This window comes from Argiope bruennichi, chromosome 5 (genome assembly GCF_947563725.1).
Source record: "Argiope bruennichi chromosome 5, qqArgBrue1.1, whole genome shotgun sequence".
NCBI classification, from domain to species: domain Eukaryota; kingdom Metazoa; phylum Arthropoda; class Arachnida; order Araneae; family Araneidae; genus Argiope; species Argiope bruennichi.
In genome coordinates, this window is record NC_079155.1 from 55692649 (window position 1) to 55713412 (window position 20764).

A 20764-nucleotide genomic window follows, 5' to 3' on the forward strand; every position below is an offset into this window, starting at 1 on the left:
ATTAATGAAATCAGTGTTCCTAAATCCAGTGAATAAATTGTGTAGACATTTTTATACAACCATTCAGCAGTTATTTAAAACTACAAAATGAACTTTTTGAAATCTGAAAATACTTAATTTCATCCTAAGTATTTCCACGCAAAGCATTTTAAGAATCAAAGATGTATAGCAATAAAAGAACAAATGAATGTACCAAAAGATATAAAAGATAGAATCTTCATTTGTGAAATTTTTATAAAAACCTTTAAAAAAGTCATAAGCACACACACAACCTTCAAATAAAAAAAGTGAAAAGCAAAAATAGAGAAGGAAAAATAAATAAACTCTCACTGATGTATCACAAAACAATAAAAAAGAATTTGGCTCATAAAGACATCAGCTTTAGACAACAGCAAAAGTAATTTAACTGGTCAGTACATAAACAAACACAGTAATATCAACACAATCAATTAAATGAAGAAAACACTACATTAAATATGTGGAACGTATGAAAAGGAAAATAAGTTCAAAAGTAACAGAAATTGTCATATGATCTTTTTTAAAGAATAAATAGATTTAAACATCCAGGGGGGGATGATGATTATAAATAGGGTTTATTTCAGATCTAATTCTTAAAATCCTGTTTAGAAAGAAATAATCACAAGTTTTAACTAAGTTTTATGTAGTACTGTTACATTAATGATTTATAAATACTTTAATATTATTCCACAAGAGATTTTAAATTTGAAATGAAACATTTATAAACAAAGTAATTCTAAGCAAAAGAAAACTTAATTGTTCTGCTTTCAAAGCAGGAAATTTTATTTTGAAGTTGATTTAAACCATTAAAAACAGGATTCCGTATTCTTAGAAAATAAATAACTGACAGAAAATAATTAAAAAATAATAATGAGACTTCAGGAAAAATGATTTATTTTTAAATAATTATATTCATGTCAAACATTTAGTCAAGTTTGATATTTTATGCGGATAATTACAAATAAAATTATACTGCTTCTTTAATCAAGACTGAAGTTTTTAAGAAATTAAATTTGCCAAGGAATTAAATTCACCTCATATTTTGAATTAAATAATATTACATTACAGATTTAGTTTATTTGCATTGATTTACAATAAATGATTGCAAATTTTTTTTTAATTAAGCATTTATGCATCATGTGGAAATTTATTATAGTAAAAATGAATTCCCACAAAATACATACAGAATTTTTTAAATAAAACAGTTTTACATTTTTATATAAATTAAATTATGCATTAATCTTGAGTTCTTTTAAAATTTACACAATATAAGAACGCCAGTTCATGATTTTAAATGAATTTATAAGTATATGGAATTAAAAATGAGTAAAATTTTAAAAACAATATAAAAGAATAAGGATAAACCTATAATCATATTAGAAGTATGATTTAAAAAAAGAACACTAAAGTGTAGAAACAAAAAATTTTCCTGTAAATTAATTAATCCGAGATTCATTTCAAAACAACAGATGAAAATATTTATTTAAATATAAGCCCATAACATGTAGAATATCCAATAAAATATTTTAGTCCAATTTTGCCTATTTCACTTTTTAAAAAATGAATATCGCATTTCTAAAATGCATACAATTTTTCTACCATTTTTGAAATCTTTTAAATTTTAATACAGTAAATAACACTGAAATGGTATATATATATTTCACAATAAATCCTTTTCAAATGAAAAACTGAAGAAAATATTAGGATTTCTCATAATAGACAAAAAATTCTATGAAAGTTTAACTTTTTTATCTAATATACTTTTCCTGGAACAGTTCACACATAAATTTTAATATATATATATATATTTATTTATTTAAACTAATAACAAACTACTCAGATATTTATGATGAAAATTTAAACAAGTAGTGAACACAATTTACTGCTTAATAAGCTGGAAGGAAAACTTTGTTCTAATAGGGGTCCGTTTCTTTTAAAAACATCACAGTGTACAGGATAGATGGCTTATTGTTGCAATCTTCCTTTAATAGACAAGTATTCATGACATTCCAGCATTTTGATCTGTCAAATAATAAAAATAACACATATAAAAAGAATATAAAATATTTAATAAAGAGGTTAATTCATCTTTTCAGCAAATAAGGTGGTAACAATATTATTATTTTATTTTCAATACCATAAAATTGATTCTTAACACTAGAATTACCAGACCAGTCACAATGATTGATTTCTGGTAGAATCTCTGTTTATGTTGATCACTGGTAATTTTGGTGTTAATAACTTTACAGATAAAATAAATATGAGGTGAATATAAATACAGACAAAAATAAAATAATTATATAATCCTTTGTAGGATTTTATTCTGAAAAAAAAAGCATAAGAAATAACCAAATTAGCAAAAATATAAATTTAAGTCAGAAATAAGATTTTAAACTCACATGGAAATCTCACTTCAAAGCATTAAAAAAATATATGCCATTATTAGAATGATTTAAAATTTGAACAGAAACAACAAAGGACTTGTTTATATTGCATGCCTATATCTGATAAAACTTAAATCTGTCTTGTATGAGCTTAAGCAATAAAATTCAATATGAATACATTGTAAGTGTCAGAAAATAATATCATTATATAAATCTCCTTGTGTAAATGAAATATGAAAACCAGAAGACTCGCATATCTCTCTTCTTTGTAACCATCTAGGAAACAAACAATTAAAAACTAATAGTAAAATAACAGCCTTGGCTAACAATGATTCAAACAATAAGCCTTGATAAGCTCTCAATGAGACATTTCTGATCCCAATTTTTTCATATATATATATATATATATAATATCTCTTAATTTAATTTAAATTCTAATTAATTTCCTAATTTTTATCTTAATTTAGCCCATATTAACTTCATTTTAAAATGTTCGCTTATCTCCTGATCCAATTCTCCCTTTTTATTTAATAAATTCTACACAAGCTTTATAAAATTGCTCACTTCAGCATTTTCTCATGCTCTAAGTGAAAAAATAAAAATCTTTAATGCTTATAACATTCTTTCAAAGATACCTTAAATTCCCTTGTCTAAATCGATACATGTCAAAGAAATCCCTATCAAAACATCAAAGTAAAATCACTGAAGTGAAAATTTTGGTTTCTTTTGCTCTTGTGTTGCAATGCAAATGGGTGTCAGTTTTATCATTGCTTTTTGTACATAATATGCCTCTCATGATAAAATAAATTGATTTTAAAATTTCAAAAATTTCTTCTATTTGGACATGCAACTGCTAAAATATGTTTACATATATTTTTGAACTCTCTTTTAATAATATTGATTTTTATTTAATACATTAAAACTAGTTTACTCTTCAGCAAAAAAATTTAAGCCCTTAATAGCCTATGGAGTTCAAAAGGAATGCATTAACTAATGGAGGTAAAAACTTACACAGCTTCTGTTATGTTTTGGCATGCTCTGCTTCTTCCTCCCATCCATCACTATCATATTCACTACCAGATGGCGAATCAGAATCAGAGAATTCCATTGCAACTCTTCGGGCTAAAATTGAAGCTACATCATGCAGTGGAGCTGATTTTTCCACTTCTTTCTGTTTATTGTCTTCAACTCGACGTAATTTGATTCCTGAAAATTACAAATTTTACTTTCGTTGGTTAAAAACACATAGGGAGAAAAAAAAAAAAAAAATTCCCTTGTATTTGAACAAAAAAAAATTTACCTTCTCTGATTGCAGCCAAAAGATCACTACGCCCATCATTATGACCAGAAAGTTTTGATTTTCCATCAAAATGTTCACTAAACTTACTGACACTTGAAGTTTCACTTGCAGATTCTGATGTTATAGAAACAACCTCTATATTCTGATGCTCTGAAATGCTGCCATTTTCCGCAATATCCAACACCAGATCTTCGAGTGGAGGCAAAGGAGGTGGTGGTGGAGGAGGAGCATTAGGTACCTGCACCTCAGGTTGATTAGTAGAATTTTGAGTAATTACTGGCGCTTTCACCTCTTCTTCACTTCCATTTATTTGAGGTAATGGAGGAGGAGGTGGAAGATCAACTTCTTCCACAGCAATCACTTCATCAACCGTCTTATCAGGACTTGATTTAGTGCTGCTGTTGCTACTATGCACAGATATACTCTTTGGACTGATACTTTGCTTTTCGATATTTTCACTTGTTTCTGATTTATCTTTTGGACTATGTACTGGAGAAGGTGTAGAAACTTTAGATTCTTGAGATTCTTTAGCAGTTGGTGATACTGGAGATTCAGTTGCAGGAGCCACAGGGGGTGGGGGTGGAGGAGGCAAGTTATCCCTTTGTGCATGATTACGGTAGCGACCTGTACCACTAGATGGTGTACCAACTGACACAGTGGGTGTAGAAGATCCACTAGAGCTACCAGAACTTATAGGAGGTGGAGCAGGTGGTGGCTGTGATGGTCTGAGAGAGTTTATGCGATAAATGTTTCTTGTTGGCGTATCAGAAGGTGAAGTGATTTGCTTTTCAGGAGTAGCTGCAACATATGGTGGAGGTGGATAATGTTTCTGAGGTGATATAGGATGCTCAGTGTAAGCTGGTGGTGGTGGAGGATATTGAGGTTTTGTACCTTCAGAATATGAAACTTGTTGTCTATTGAAATATGATGAATGGATTTCTAAGCTGTTGGGCCGAATGGCTTGAGCATCAGGTTGAATATGATTACCAAGTCTAGAAACAGCCCCTCCATATGGGTAATAATTAATTGCTTCAACTTCCTTAGATGACATATTTTGCCTATATTTTTCTTTTGATGCATGAGGCTGACGACTTTTTCGATGCTTCTTGCATTCAGGTCTAATTCTCTGATTAGGATTCTAAAATTGATACAAAAAGTGTTGGTAAATATGAAAGGAATAATATTCAGCTCAATGGGAAAAAAAACAGCATATGCATTTTAACACAACTAACAACATTAACAAAACTTTTATATCCCAGCATATCATTTTTATACAGCAAGCAACAATTAGAATCATAATATATACATATTTATTATGTTCATCATGATTCATAACTACTCTGGTTCACCCTAACTTGGCAGTATTGTAAAAGGCAGAAAATGTGATGTTTTGCATTGGGAAAGAGTTCCCTGTCAATTTTGATTTTAAAATAACTAAAATTAGCAAAAATTTATCAAATGAATCATAAATTACAGAAATCTTTTTTTTTATCAGCATGTATTTAAAATTATTCTCAAGTCAGAAATGAATACCTGTTAAGTATTTTGTAAATAAAGCGAACGAATAAAACCAAAAGATTGACATAATGAACTCCACTTTGGCTAGAACCGGTCTTCAAGGACAAATATTTGGTGCGCTTTTCTTGTACATATCTGCCAACTTTGCTTTATTTGCAACTGTTATTATCATCACTCGTACTTTTTTATTCTAGCTTTTTTACCATCTGATATCTTTGATACAGTTAATCACATTAGTAGTTATTAGATTCGATTGTTGCATATTTATCCAAGTCATCATTTCTATTCACTTCTAAAAGTGTTATCACCGACTACGCTGCATACACCTTCAAGACGAGAGAAACCAATAAAAAGTGCAGCACACAGAAACATATTAAATTTTTATTCTCGACTCCGAGAGGCAAACCCTCAAGATTCTATCAATTAAATCGTTGATAAAGTTTCGCATCTTACAGGTGTTTCACAAAGTACAGTTTTCCATTTGAAAAAAGGCATCAAGCCCTTTAAGTACTCCTGGAAAGAAGCAATCAGGCTAAGCACGTAAACATTCAAGGTTTGTAAAGAAGGATAATTTTACATTATTCAATGAAAAATCCATGCATTTTTTTTTTTTTTTTTTGTAGAAATGAGATTCCAGCATTAGATAAAGTTTAAAAGATATGAACGATGACAGAGATATCTTTTCTAAAAACATTAGCCGAACAACACTTTACAGAGTATTAAGAGACTTGGGATTTTCTTTTGAAAAATGATGAAACAAAATGAAATAACTTTAATGATTTATTAAAATAATCTATCAATAATATTGAACAAAATAATGAAGATAAGAAAAGAATTAATTCTCTGATTTAAAATGATAATATAATAAAGTCAATAAATATTTACTATTTGGCGAAAAATTTGCGAGATAACGTTTCACCAGTGATCTGCATTTCTAGTAACTTTGTACTTTAAAGTAACCCAGATCCCCTGACAACGCCTCTGATTCAGCATGCGTAGAATATAAAATACTGCCAAGTTAGATTGGAACAGAGTATAATTTAAATTCTGTACAAAATACTAATATTAAAAAAAAAGAAATCAAATGAAAGAAAATTTTAGAAGCCTTATAAAAATTGTTATGAAAAATTAAAAGATTTATTATAGTGCTGCCAAGAATTTATTTAAAATGATTTCCAAAATTTATAAATTCATTCACAGATTTAAGAAAAGTGTGATATTATTCCCACACATTGACAACTCTTAAAAAAATTACAAATACTATTATTTTAAAATGCACATTCTCCAAAATGCATATTATCTACTTTTATATCATTATATAGAAAACATAATGTAAATTTTTTTAACCCAGATTTAACAAATGAAAGAAATCAAACCTTGACAGATAAAAACAAGAAATTTTTAAAGACAGAAACTGAGGGGACATTCAGCAGTTTCTATATTAATTTATATGGACACTTTAACAATTCTACGATTTATTATAATTATTCTACAATTAAATTACAGTCATTAAAAAAACTAGAGATAAAAACTGGATATGAAAATATCTAAAATTTTGCTCAAGACAGAATAAATTTAATTACCTCTGGTATTTCTTTGGAATGGGAAATCTGGAAAATAAAATTAAAATATTAAAAAAAATCCTATTATACTATTTATTCTAATGAAATGCAACTATCGAGACAATCAATTTAGAAAATAAATTAAAAAACATATTGTAAGAAGATATAGACCAAAACTTCATACAGAATCACTTTTCAGAATTCATATAAATTCTAAAAAGTTCCAATTCTGATAATTCCAATTTACAAATGAAATGAAATATTATAAGCAATACAGTATATACAATATTATCGCTGCTTTTAAGTAAAAAAGTAAGAAATAATGTAACATTTTCACAACAGACTGGGTCCAACCAGCCATGCAAATGTTTTACTGGTGGACAAGTTTCTGTTTCAAATGAGGGGTGCAGGATGTAATATGAGCTTTAACCAAGAATGTTTATGCTTTACATCCTGCACATCTTGTATCAAACAGAAACTGGTCTGCCAGTATAACATTTGTATGACCATGTAGGTTGGATTAGTAGATAAAGGGTTAAAATTACTTTTATGTCATTTACTACAAAAAAAAAAAAAAAAAAAAAAACTTAAAATCAATTTTTAAAATATTCTGATATGTGAAAATTTAAGTATTAAAAAGGAAAGTTGGTTTGATATATATATGTAATGGTTTACACAATTGTCTGAAAGAAATTAAAAAATATTATCATTTGTATTAATGAGATAATTATTTACATTGATATATCTTAAATATTTGGCCTTACACAATTCTTATAGTGGACTGATTTTATTAATAACATCATAATTAAATTTATCAGTGAATTTATAGATGTTATTTATAAACAGTTGCACTTGATCTGAAGTAGAAATTATAAATTAATTAAAATGCTAGATAATAGGAATAGAGAAAGAGAACACTCATTAAGTAAAATGTCCTGCACCATATAATATCGTATATTATGATGAATATTAATACGGGAAAAGTTATAATATGAAAAAAATAATTATCAATGCCCATCTTCATAAAAAAAAATGTAAAATGAATCTAAGAAAAAATACTTATACTGTTTTAAAAATGTTTGTGATAGTAAGTTGCATCCCTGAAGTTTGCTATCACAAACTTATTGTGATATAGCAGTTGCAGCTACTAATTATATCACACCATTTTATAAATGACTTCCATCCATATTCTCAGCTTATTCATTAATGCATATCAAATATTCAAAAATATTTAGTTCAACCATATAAATAATTTTAACGTCACTGACCAATCTTAAATTTTTTCCAAAACAATATATATATTTTTTTCTTTTCAGTTGTTACCTTTAACTAATTTTATAGAAAATCTGATAGATTAAAATATAAAAATAAGCTAAAAAATCAATCAGAAAGAGAACAAATTTCAATCTCAATAGTTAGTCTAATAGGACTATTTGAAGTTTTGAGCAGCATTCACTTTATGATTTTTAAAAATCAGATATCCATATAACCGTTATGTTAAACAAAACTCATCCAATAATGATGGATTTAATGTTTCTTTTAAATTTGCAACTTTCAAACTTTTAGAACCAATTTTGATTTAAATGGAATGTTAGATAATGATACTCTATACCATTTGTATCAAAATGAAAATGAAATTCAAAATGAATATTTTTGCGCATCAAGGATTTAAATAATAATAGCATTTACTGAATATCTGTATAATTGGAAATTTTTCATAACAAATTTATATATTGTAAAAAAAGTTATAAATTCAAAAATAGAAATTACAATGAATGTTATTTAAATGCTCCTTTTTTGGGGGGGAGGGAGGGGGGTAAAGAAACTAATTTTATGCAGCTCAAATATTTACCAAATGCTTGATTAATTGCAAGTATTCATTATTCACAATTCTAAGTAATTGTCATTACTTTAATTTCAGTATAAGTTGCCCATCAAAGCAATATTTTTAGAGGGAAAAAAAACACAATAAAATTGATTTAATTTTGCTTTGAGCATCAAGGGCCCAAGAAACATTTAACAATTTTCAACATGTTCAGAAAAGTATGACATAGATGTGCACTATTCCTAATTATAAAAAATATCACCAGAGACCTCCAACATGATATCAAAAATATACCCTTCAGCATATGAAGTTACAATCATAGCTTCCTAACCATCCAAGATGATTAACTTGAAAATGTAATAACAGAAATTTAAATATTATACGAAACAATTTAAAATGCCTCAAAAAATTTTTTATACTTATATGAAACAAATTTTTGAAGTTAAGCATAAACTTTGAAAAAACTTTTACCTTTTTCCCACGATCATGCATCATTTTTTCTGTGTCTTTTAACATCTCTTGTTTCCACAAGTCGAAAAAGTAATTAGGATCAGTATAAAATTTTAAACCATCTTTCCCATCCTCTCTAAAAATGAGACAAATATTAAATTGAATATCCAATTTATTATCATTAAAACAAATAGTTAACTAAACATTTTAAAGTTAATGATATTTCAATGATCCATTAAAATTAAACAATCATAATTAAAATCACATTATTACAATAAAAAATACAGATAATTTTATTTAGGTGTGCAAATAGAAACTTGGCTTTCTTGGTCAAATTTAACTTTATCAAAAAGAAATTTGCTACAAAGATTAAAAATCTAAATATTTACCATTATTATTTATGGTCTTTTGCCATTTATAAGTTAGATGACAAATGCCTTAATGACAAAAACTTGGTGCTTCGAGGCAAAATAGTCACCGAGCCATTTTTGCACATCGCAAACTCGTTATCCACTGATCTTTCAAATATAACAACACTGATCTGAATAAGTGGCAAACAGAAAGAGTCACATTTGGAGAATATGCTACATGCATCAGGAGAAAATGAATTCTTGAGTTAATTTTGCTGTATGTAAAGAAGTGTGACCATGCAGCAATATCACTTTCTACTTTTCTTCATCCATAAATAGTGTTTTTTTCTCTAGAACATCATTTAATTTCATCAATTTGACCTGGTAACCTTTAGCTATAACAGTTGGACCAAATTATTGAAAATTATAAAAAATGAATCCTAACCAATTCCTTAGTTTTTGCAACTGATGCTGATGGTTGACTAGGCTGACCATTCATGCTTTTCTGTATTAGCACATGTCACACAAAATCCATTATCACCTATTATAATTTTATGCAAAAAAAAAAAAAAATTCTTCCTTTTGTACAAAGAAAGCAAATTTATGTGAATGTAAACTTTTAAGCTTTTTTTTCTTTCCATCAGTTTATGAGGAACTTATTTTCTTTCCTTCTGTATTTTTCTCACTGCATGCACTCAAAGCAATATTGCTGACGTGTAACTCTTAATTATTCTACAAATTTTCCTTGAGTTTGATATGGATTTCCATTCGGTAAAATTTGAAGTTCTTCATCTGCAACATTTTTTTTACTGCACCTGAACATGAATGGACCTCAAAACTAAAATTTCCATCACAAAATCTTTCCAACCACTTTTTTAATGTTCAACAAAATTTGCAGAATATTCACCCAAAGTCAATTTAATCAATTCTATTGCTTGAGAATCATTTTTTATCCCATTTGAAAATAGAATAAAATGTAATGGCATAAATGTTGTCTACTGGCATCTATCAAGAGATATCTTATCAATTATATAAGAATATAATTGGTATTATATAAGAATATAATTGGTACATACAAAATGACAATTTCAAATGATTGAAATTTATCTAATAAAAAATAGCAATGACTAAGCTACATATATAAAAAATGGCAGCTAAACTGGATTCATTAACATATATTTTTTAATGCAACAACCTTCAGACTTGAGTTTCTATTTGCACACCTATTACATAAACATGCTATTTATAACAAAATCATAAAATGTTAGAGATAAGTTGTTAAATAAGTATAGTTAAAATTTTCTCATTACAAAAGTGGTAATATAATACAAAAATATACTTTTTGGAATATCCAAAAGTCTTACTTCCTATTTTAATATGAAATTATTGTTATTCTCCTCTGATTAACACATACATATTATCTCGACTCCATAAAATAATTTGCATTAACAAAACAAAATAACAACTTTAACACTAAGTTGAATATACAAAGTTACATTTAAATTTACATATATTTTTATATCAAATTGGCACAATTATAACAATAATTATTAATAATATTAAATCAAGAATCACTTGCACCTACTGTATTCTAAATTTATCGATTAATATGAAGTCCTTCAAATACAATATAAAATAGTGTTATAATTCAACATAAAAATCATAAGCATCTTTTATTCATCACCTAATAAAAAGTCTTTCAATAAATAGTAAATAATACAGAATTGATTTAGAAGTAAAAAAGATTAAATAATTAATGAATTACACTTTTAATGAGATAAAGAATAACTTTCTTACTAATAAGCTTTTTATTTTATATTTGATCATTAACACTTGAAAATATATCTTATTTATATAAAAAAAATAAGATTTATTAAAATGTTAACATTAAAAGAACAACACAATGGCATATCTTTAGATTGATAATAAAATACAAAGGCAATCACATAATAAAATATTGCCAACGAACATACCTATATGGATTTAGTTTGTCTAATGGAGGAGGTTTATCACACATAAAATATGTTTCTCTCATAGCTGCAGGCATTGATTCTCTGGAAACAACTTGTTGTTCATAAACTATGGAACTTTTGAAAGCTTTTCGCATATGAATGTCTTGCAATGATACTATTAATGAAAGAAAGAAAAACAAAACATTAAGTATATTTAAAATAGTTGAATACATAATTTTAAAAACTTCTATTATTAAATGTGATTTTTTTTTTGAAATTTGAAGTAAAACTAATATATTGATTGATTGTATTTTTATGGCACAAAAGCCAGGTCTGACCATTCAGCACCAAACAATAAGAATTACTGTAGTCAAAAACCTATATACAACATCATTAAAGAAACTAAATTATGATTTTGATAAAAAAAAAAAAAAAAAAAAAAAAAACTGTTACAGTAGTTAAGTTTAGTTATAATGAGGTTTTGCTTACAAGCAGCACTCAGGCTTTTTTGGGATCAATCTCATAATTTTGAACCTGGTCAAATGATGAGTCTAATACCTAAGCTGGCACATCCACCTTCACAAATTTCTACATTACACCAAAGAGAGAACATTTGATCTTTGACTACAGATTTAACATGTACTCAGCCTGTATATATAACAAAGTTTTCAATAGAATCAAGTTTAGAATTTAGAGTTCTCTGGACTGAAATCGAGATGTTACTACCAAACCACAACAGACCATGCGAAATCTTAAGATGTATCAAATAAAATATGTAAAAAAGGTAAAGCAAGAAATTAATAGTATTAACTAAAACAACAGAGAACAGTATTAGCAATTAAGATTAATTTCTTAGATAGTAACTTTAGCATTTGTTTTTTTCTAAATTCTTTGATCTAGTTTCAAATAATTTGTACTTTTCATCCTTTTTTCTGTTTTATTTAAATTGTTCAAAATGAAATAAAAGTGGAAGGAGAAAGAAATTTACCTTCTTCTATTGTAGAATCCAATTGTGTAACTTTAACAGCTAATCGATCAATACGTCCTTGAAGAGAATTTGCCCTAGCTACTATGGAGGATGACTCCCGAAATAAACTGCTAAACAAATCTTCAGCATGCTTTGATAGGGAAGATAACTGTCGAATTATATTAGCTAATGTTCCATTTGTAACACATTCTAATTCATTTGGCACCTCTACAGCAAGAACTCCTTGATCATCCAAAGGAAGAGTATTTCTACATACATGCACTGGTTCAATTACTCTTTGTAGGAATGGCATTATTCATAGCAAGATAAAGCCCTAAAAATAATTTTTTTAAACCACTGGAAAAACGTACGAAATAGAATATTTACATAATTAGATTTGAAAACAATTATCTTTATTTGAAAAAATCCTAAAAATAATTAAACAATAACATCTATTCTTCTCAAAATTAATATGTAGCATATTTATAGCAGTGATATTAGTAACAATGTAAACATTCAGTAGCATTCCTGTGAATATAAATTTTAAACTTTTATCAACTATAATAGATAACTAGAATCATGAAATATAACTAGAAAATCAAATTTCTCTATAAAAAAATAAAGATATGATAGACCAGCAGAAGTTAATCATGTGCAATCACTGCTGTTTAAAACTTCAATTTAATATTTCTTCTCTCTCTCTCTCTCTCTATATATATATATATATATATAACCGTCCATTCTATATATGAATTGTTTTAAAATGAACATTTCATTTAAAGTAATTATTTAATTTATTCTAAAATTTAAAAAAAGATAAGTTATATATTTATAAAATGCTTAAAGCACTTAATGTTTTGAAAATTTTTTGATTAATGCAAAAATTTTTATAATTCATGAATGCAATGTGATAAATTTTGCAGATATATATTAGACTTTTTGTTAAATAAGTCTTTTAAAATGAAAGTAGGACTTGCTCATTGCAATCATGATATAACTGGAAAAAAACAGATATCTATTTAAAAAGTATATAAAATTATATAAAAAATTTTTTAAAAAGTTATATAGAAAAAGATAATTTTCCATATAAAATTACTCTTAGTAGTATAAAATAGAAACAAAAAATATTAAAAATTGTATAATAAATTAATGCAAAATTTGTGATTACTTTTAGAAGGAATAAGTACACATAACTAAAATATCAAACGTTTTAAACCTAAATTTCTGATTACTTTTAGCAGAAATAAGTATACATAACTAAAATATCAAATGTTTTAAACACTGTAACTGCATCATATAAAGTATCCACCATATATATAAATGGAATACAATAGTAGCTAGCGTCCAACTTATTTACATTATTCATAAACACAACACTAAATTAATATATATTATATATATTAACTTCAAAACTTGATAGTATTTCTTTTAAAAACACAAAATAGATTGGTGTTTAAACAAATATTTTCTTTAATAAATTATGTGAAATAATTATAATCATGACTCTTTATTATGACTAATACAATAAAATCATTTAATGAATTATTCAGTAATAAATATATTAAAAATACAAGAGTATCAGCATATATCTAAAATAATAAAAGTGAAAATTTTCAAAAAACAAATAGAGAAAGAACTAAAAATAAGAATGGAAAAAGGAATTTGGGGACTGGGTGCAATTAAAAACAGTTTTCCATAAACTATCCTAATTACATTTTAAAAAGGAGATGCTGATTAGCAAATGTTTGCATAACTTCTTATCCAATCTGATCATACCACAATTAAGTGTGTACAGTCCAATAAATTGAACCTTTATTTTAGAAACATGATTTTCTACAAATGCAAAAATAAGAAATTCTAAAGTTATCAACGATGAAAAATTAAATAAACTGAGATATAAAAAGAAATCGCACCAACAGCAGGGATAACTTCTATTTGTTTACAAACTTAACAAGAGCGACTTCTTCCTATTTATTCTCCTTCTTGCCGCATTTCTCTCTGGACTATCCAAAGTTGAGGTAAGTACAGAGCGTTGCAGGAATTTGACCTAATTATTGATTGAAACGAAGTTCCTAACGAAAGAATTTAAAAATTTTCTTTTCAAGCATGATTGAGCCTCGTTATTCTATCATTGGACATGTCCTAATAAACATTTTTCTGTACATTAATTCGTGAGAATTGAATGTTAATAGTTGAACAAGTGTCAAATATGCATTAAAAAAATAATTTTTAGTTTTAAGTATCATATCTTACTATTATTATTATCTTTTGAAACCCGCAAGTTAAAAATAATTTTTTAAATGTGAAAAATAAAGTGAAAATTTAATTTTTTTATTTGCCTTCTTTTATTTAAAATAACTTGGTTTCAATATACTTTCAATGTATTTTAAACTATTAAAAATATTATATGAATGATTATTAGTTACTAACAATATTTCATAGATTTTTATGTGGAATAAATATACATTTATTTGCTCATTCAGAAATTATGAAAAAAAAAAGTATAAGTTATAAATATTGACACTTCAACTTTTGCTACTAACTTCCTGTCAATCAATAATTTCAAATGACCATGTTTCAGTTTGTTTACAGTTTACATAAGTTTAATATACGAAGATGCGATAAAATAAATAGCTGATCCGATTTTGAAATAGTACCAATTGTAGATCATTTGTTAGACTTGTCTTATTCTTATGCTGCATCGTTAAATGGATCATACAAATTTAAACGCAAGTGTTTTTATCGTTTTTACATCTTATTTAACTGAAAAATTATTTTAAGTATGAGAAATTGTTACATAATATTTATTGGCCATATTTCGATATCAAGCACCAACTGGTTTATTTGAGTCATGATAGAATTAAATTGCAAATTATTTTTTCTTTTCATGTAACATGTTTTATGTTTTTTGAAACCATTTTACCCTGAAGAAAAAGCTGTTAAGTAATTTAACAGATTATCTGCGCTGAATGAAACTTTGTTATCGAAACAAGGCTAATTGTCATCATGCTAAAAACATTATAATCATATTTAATTGTATTATGCAAAAAATTGTTGTTTCAGATGAAAACTTTAATATCGAGTTCACAATTTCAGGGACAAGAGATCAATACTGGGTATTTTCCTGACGATGGATTTTATTATTTGCTGAATGGAATATATTTTAATGAATGTATTTTGATGGAAGAGAGCTCACTTTATTAATTACATGTCATGATAATTCATTAATTTTAAAACATTTAAATCCCAGCAAATAACATGCATCTTTTCATTTCTCATTTTTTATAAATATTTACTGCCAAATTTCTTTATAAAATGGATATTTGTGTTTATACCCTTGCCAGTAATAAATTGCCAAAGATCACTGGCTCTTTCTAACTAATGGCATGCACTTAATACACAAGTATCATAAAATTCATAATTAAATTTATTCTATGTTTATTTATTGATATTATAAAATTTTAATTGTGCTTTAATGAAGGATAAGAAAGATATTTAGCTAAGAATAAAAATATTATTTGCTAATATTGCCTATCACAAGATATTTTGGTAAAACTAGAGAACATGATATATATATATATATATATATATATATATATATATATATATATATATATATTTGCCTACCTTTGTTAAAAGTAGAAAACTTTCAAAGTATTAACTAAAAAAATACAGTTAAGTTACAAAATTTTTCAATTTATTGCCTTTAAAAATTATGCAGTTGTACCATATTCTTTAGTTTAGTCATTGTTTTATCTGTATATAGGCAGATTTTAAATTTATAGATACATATGTGCAGTGGAAGAAAAAAAAAAAAAACTACGATATTTAAAAAAAATCACAATGTAGCTATTTTTCATTGATATTACCTTTCCTTAAGTATATTATTAAGCTGACAAGATGTGTTTTGCTCAGTAGCATGGAGTATTATTTCACTGCTTGTAAAGTTTAATGAAAATTTTCAAATTAGAAAAATTCTACAGAGTACTAATGACTCCATGTGAATTATGAAAAATCACCATAAAATTGAGAACAGTAGAATCACTGTTTATTTATAAAATAAATAAAAGAAATTTTATTTCTACAAAAGTGATTGAAGATATTATGCCTGTTTTGGAATGTGTAATTCAGGTGCTTTAGTAAAATGTTACCATTATTTAAATTCTGCAATTTTGCATATTTAAAATTTCTTATCATCAGTATTAGTTGCTAACTAATTTTAACATTCTAATGAGGTTTTTCCTGCTTGTATCAGCCGTATATAATTAATATGTGTGAATGCATTGGAATGGTTTAATTTTAACTAACAAAGCATATTTTCATATGTATAGTTCAACGAATAAACACAATTATGACATTTATTTAGTTCTGCAAGTTCTACTTCACTTTCAGAAGATAAAGATATAATGTAGATTTATTGGATCATTTATGCTCTATTTTTATACTCTTTTTTTTATTTTCTATTAATTATTTATATTCTAATTAATTTATTAATTATGGTTTATTAATTAATTTATTAATAAATTAATTAACATAATCTAATTAATTTATTATTATTTTGATAAGTATTATTTATTATTATTATTTATTTATTATTATTTTGATAACATGTTCAAAAACTAGAAAGTGCTCTACACGAATAACATGCTCATAAGTTTGTAATTTTTTGTTTGTAGCAGGTCCTTTCCAAGTTTAGCATATCTTAAAAACAGTTTCACCTTCACAATATTCAAGAAATTTATTTAATTGATGAATAATATATTTATAATTTCATAGGTTTGCTAAAAATAGTAGCCAAAATAATGAGCATAAAATGCATTCCAAATTTCAGAATAAACCATAAATTGCTCTGAATAGGGGAATTTTAACTGTACATACTTAACTTTTCTGAGTTCACTGTGCATTAAGTAGATTTAAGATGCATTTAAAATTTTAATAGACTTGTAAGATATAGCATCGCATTGTAAATTCTGTTTCCTGAGTAATTTTTAAAACATATTCAAATGTGTTTTGAAAGACAAAATAAACTCTTTTTCAAAAAAAAAAAAAAAAAAAATCTTTATAATGTACTTTAATTTACTAATTCTGATTAAAATTGCATTTTTTTTCAGTAAATCTTTCTTATTCACTTGTAATACAAAAAGAAAAAGTTATCAGCACAGAAATAAGGTTTATTTGTTTTGTTTAGATTTTTCTGGCACAAGAGCTATGGTTTTGACTATGCTGTGCCAAACTAGGGTAAAAATCATATCAATGTACAGTAATCAAAAACGTATAGTGTACAAAAATACCCCAAAACAAGCAAGTTTAAATGGGTGCATGAAATTTTAAGAAATTAATTAAAAAGGAAAAAATTGAGCATATGGTGTCTTACCAAGTAAGAAAGGTAATGGAGTGTTTGGGAATGAGTTTTAATTGCATTATGTGATTGGAATATTTTTACAATGTGATGTATTTCAATAATTTTGCTTCAGGTTTATTAGAAAGAATAATAACTGATGTGTAATTCTATCAATTTCACATTTCTAATATTAATTCTTGCCACTTTGTTTTGGTTTTAATGTATTTCTTTGTAATTTAATAATTATTTAAACTTATAGGTTAAAATCAATTTCATAAAAACAAAGAATTTATACCATAACATTTCAAATAGAATTGACTAAACATATATATATATATGAAAATTGAAAACTTTTTTTATTTCCAGTGCATGATGAAAAATATTTTGTATACCAAATATGAAGAGGAAAGTGGAAATTGGTAGGCATAATATCCATGCTTATTTTTATCATATTTTTGTTTTATCTGAATAAATTTTCATCAAACAAAAGTCAGAAACTAAGACATCATTGCATTTGATAATTCAAATACTTCTATTGTTGCAATGAAATCTAAAAGCAAATCCTGTGGTGTAATATATTTATCCAAGAATTGATTCTATATATGCAACTAGTCTCTATTTTGTATTGCAGGTGTTGTTGTTTTTTTAATTGTCGTCTTAGTTAGTGCATTGAAATATCTTCATTAATGTTTTCTTTTATTTTGGTTAAATTTCTTTCAAAATTAAGAGGTATTTATAATGATATAAGCATTCAATAATGTAGTGCTAATTCATTTTTCAATTCATCATTTTTTTTTTTATCTCAAATGATTTTTTTTCTGTGCAGTAGAGCTAGTTGAAGTTTTTATAATTACAGAAGCTGACACCATGTCTTCACAGACTCGAGATAAGTTTTAAATCGATTATAAATTAACTTCATGGTGATAATGGTGGTTTAATTGGCAATAATTAAATGGTGTAATAATTAAGCAGAAATTTTTAGAGCAAAATTAAAATTTAAGTTTTTTTTAATTGATTTAAAAAGAAAGAAAACTTAGCAGGGCTGTTATTATATTGGTATCACTTCAGTTTCTGCCAGTTGGAATAGATTCCTCTTAAACATTCACAATGCATTCAATCGTAAGAATTGCATATGTTTTACGGTCATTAATTACAATTTATGAAAAAGAAAGAAAAATATATTTCAAGAATGATTATTGTAATAATATATCTCAGTTTTCATTAAATACTGTTTAATTATTTAAAATCTTTTGGAGTTTAATACTGTCCAATATAATAAGTATGATAATATGTACAATAAGTATAATAATATGTTTCTGAAATATCAAAATGTTGACTTATTCCAATATATTAAATATTTTATCATTCTGGTCTTATAGAAAATGTATGGCTTTTTAGAACAAGATGAAAGCAGAAGGATTGTTAATTGCTTTCAGGTGTTACCATTTAAGAAGTAATTTTCTTTGAAGAAGATGGTTTCATAATGATGCATGGCAGATGATAATTAAAAGTTTAAATAGGCAGTTTTTTTTTTGCCAAACTGCTTACCTATTGTCTAAACCAAGCAATATCCAGTAAGATTTGCTAGAACGTAAAATTTATCCTTTTTTTTTTAAAGTAGATATTGTAACCCAGATATAATCTATTATAGTTTTATGGTTTAATTTAGATATTAGTTGGTTGTCAGAAATTTTGTAGCTAAAACATGATTTCAATACATTACATTCTACATGACTATAATAAGTAGTTTATCAGTAGTATGGTATTCTTAGCAGTATTGTGTTTTTACACTGTCCTATGAGTGATATACTAAAGATGTTTTAAAGGAAGAAGATGAGAATTTATTTGATTTGCCATGATGTAGTTGTTCATTTATTTGATGTTTTCGTTTGAGGAAATAGAAAAGGGGGGAAAATAAAATCTTGTTTTAACGTGAAATGAATACTTATGTTGCTTGTAAGACTATAAAACTAGCAGATTAATTTTGTAAAATGTTTTTTATTTCCCTTCAACTTCAATTTGCACATCAAATTTTTTATTATAGTTTTTATTTCTATTTTTTTAATCATTTTTTTTTAATTCTATGATTACTTTGAAGAACTTAAAAAGATTGTTAAAAGACTGTTGAATAAAACAGTATAATTTATTTATCTAAGGGAATTATTAAAGGAATTCAAACTATTTTATTTTTATATATTTTCAAAAATTTTGTTAATTTTTTTATATGCTTTTTTTTTTTTTGAGATTTACATAACTGTTTATGTTAGTTCTTTTTCATAAAATTCATTGTTTGCTTTTGCAGTTTAGTAATAATAATCTTTTCATTATTTTCCAGATAAATGTATAACACATAATTCTAAAAAGACACTTCAAGCAGAGAAGGAAAACATATTTTCAAAGTTCTCTCACATTCCTTCATCTTCAAATTACAAAGGATATTCATCAGAGACACATTTAACAAAGAATGTTTCATCTGGAATGAAAGATTTATGCGAGAACGATAAGTTAAAAAATATGTCCACTCAAGATGAAATTTACAACATGTCTGAAAGGAACATATGCCTTGAAAAGGCAACAGCTGTTAAAAAAGTACTATGTGATGAATTAGATAAAACACTAGATGATTTTCAGGAATCCCAAATAGAAAAGAAACAAAAATTGAAGAAAAGAAATGATTACCCAGTATTTGCATGTGTTGTGTGCCAGTCTGATATAACTCATTTAGATATCAAAGAGCGTACAATTCATATCAATCAGTAAGTTTTTAAAGTTGATCCTTTAAGAACTAGATTAAACTAGCTGATGTATGTGCATCATATCTTAAATGTGATATGGCAAGCATCATGGGTTCAAAAGAATGCGTATTTATGTCACTTAAAAAAAAAAAAAAAAGCACATCTTGAATAGACAAAAAAAAAATAATGAAATGCACCAATACTACTTACTCTTGCTATGCCGCTGAAAATATAACCTAGTTTAATATATATATATATATATATAAAGAGAATCTTGACTTTTAAAACTTTTATTAATTTCTTGAACAAACATATATTTATTAAAGTTGTCTTCTAAGGAATGTAAAATTCTTCATTACATT

The 20764-nt window shown here is 26.0% G+C and overlaps 2 protein-coding genes across 3 annotated transcripts in view; one reads left to right on the forward strand and one right to left on the reverse strand.

Moving 5' to 3' along the window:
• Positions 1–1788: 1788 nt before the first annotated feature.
• LOC129968886 (actin-binding protein WASF2-like) lies at positions 1789–14430 on the reverse strand. Of its 2 annotated transcripts, none has more exons than XM_056083216.1 (8): positions 14240–14430; positions 12348–12660; positions 11381–11534; positions 9079–9193; positions 6804–6830; positions 3703–4840; positions 3414–3608; positions 1789–2040 (listed from the first exon to the last, which is right to left on the reverse strand). In XM_056083216.1, exons 2-7 carry the CDS (start codon positions 12637–12639, stop codon positions 3424–3426), a joined length of 1911 nt encoding a protein of 636 aa, XP_055939191.1. In that variant the 5' UTR covers positions 12640–12660; positions 14240–14430; the 3' UTR covers positions 1789–2040; positions 3414–3423. The 2 variants fall into 2 exon arrangements, with proteins under 2 accessions (XP_055939191.1, XP_055939192.1); XM_056083217.1 differs by lacking the exon at positions 14240–14430 and adding an exon at positions 14040–14226.
• Positions 14431–14888: 458 nt separating this feature from the next.
• LOC129968636 (uncharacterized) overlaps positions 14889–20764 on the forward strand; it is a 28369-nt gene continuing 22493 nt past the window's right edge. Inside the window, exons 1-3 of the mRNA XM_056082732.1 lie at positions 14889–15055; positions 18034–18086; positions 20003–20423. Of these exons, the coding sequence (XP_055938707.1) occupies positions 18065–18086; positions 20003–20423 (443 nt within the window). The 5' untranslated portion in view covers positions 14889–15055; positions 18034–18064. The remainder of the gene's footprint in view (positions 15056–18033; positions 18087–20002; positions 20424–20764) is intronic.

Bases quoted from the DNA above. Each gene is read 5' to 3' on its own strand.
- LOC129968886 (XM_056083216.1), bottom strand. From the start codon at position 12,639: ATGCCATTCCTACAAAGAGTAATTGAACCAGTGCATGTATGTAGAAAT. The intron at 6,831-9,078 runs GTAAAAGTTTTT...TTTATTTTCCAG, and splicing joins TGCATGATCGTGGGAAAAAG to ATTTCCCATTCCAAAGAAAT. The intron at 4,841-6,803 runs GTAATTAAATTT...TATCAATTTTAG, and splicing joins ATTCCAAAGAAATACCAGAG to AATCCTAATCAGAGAATTAG.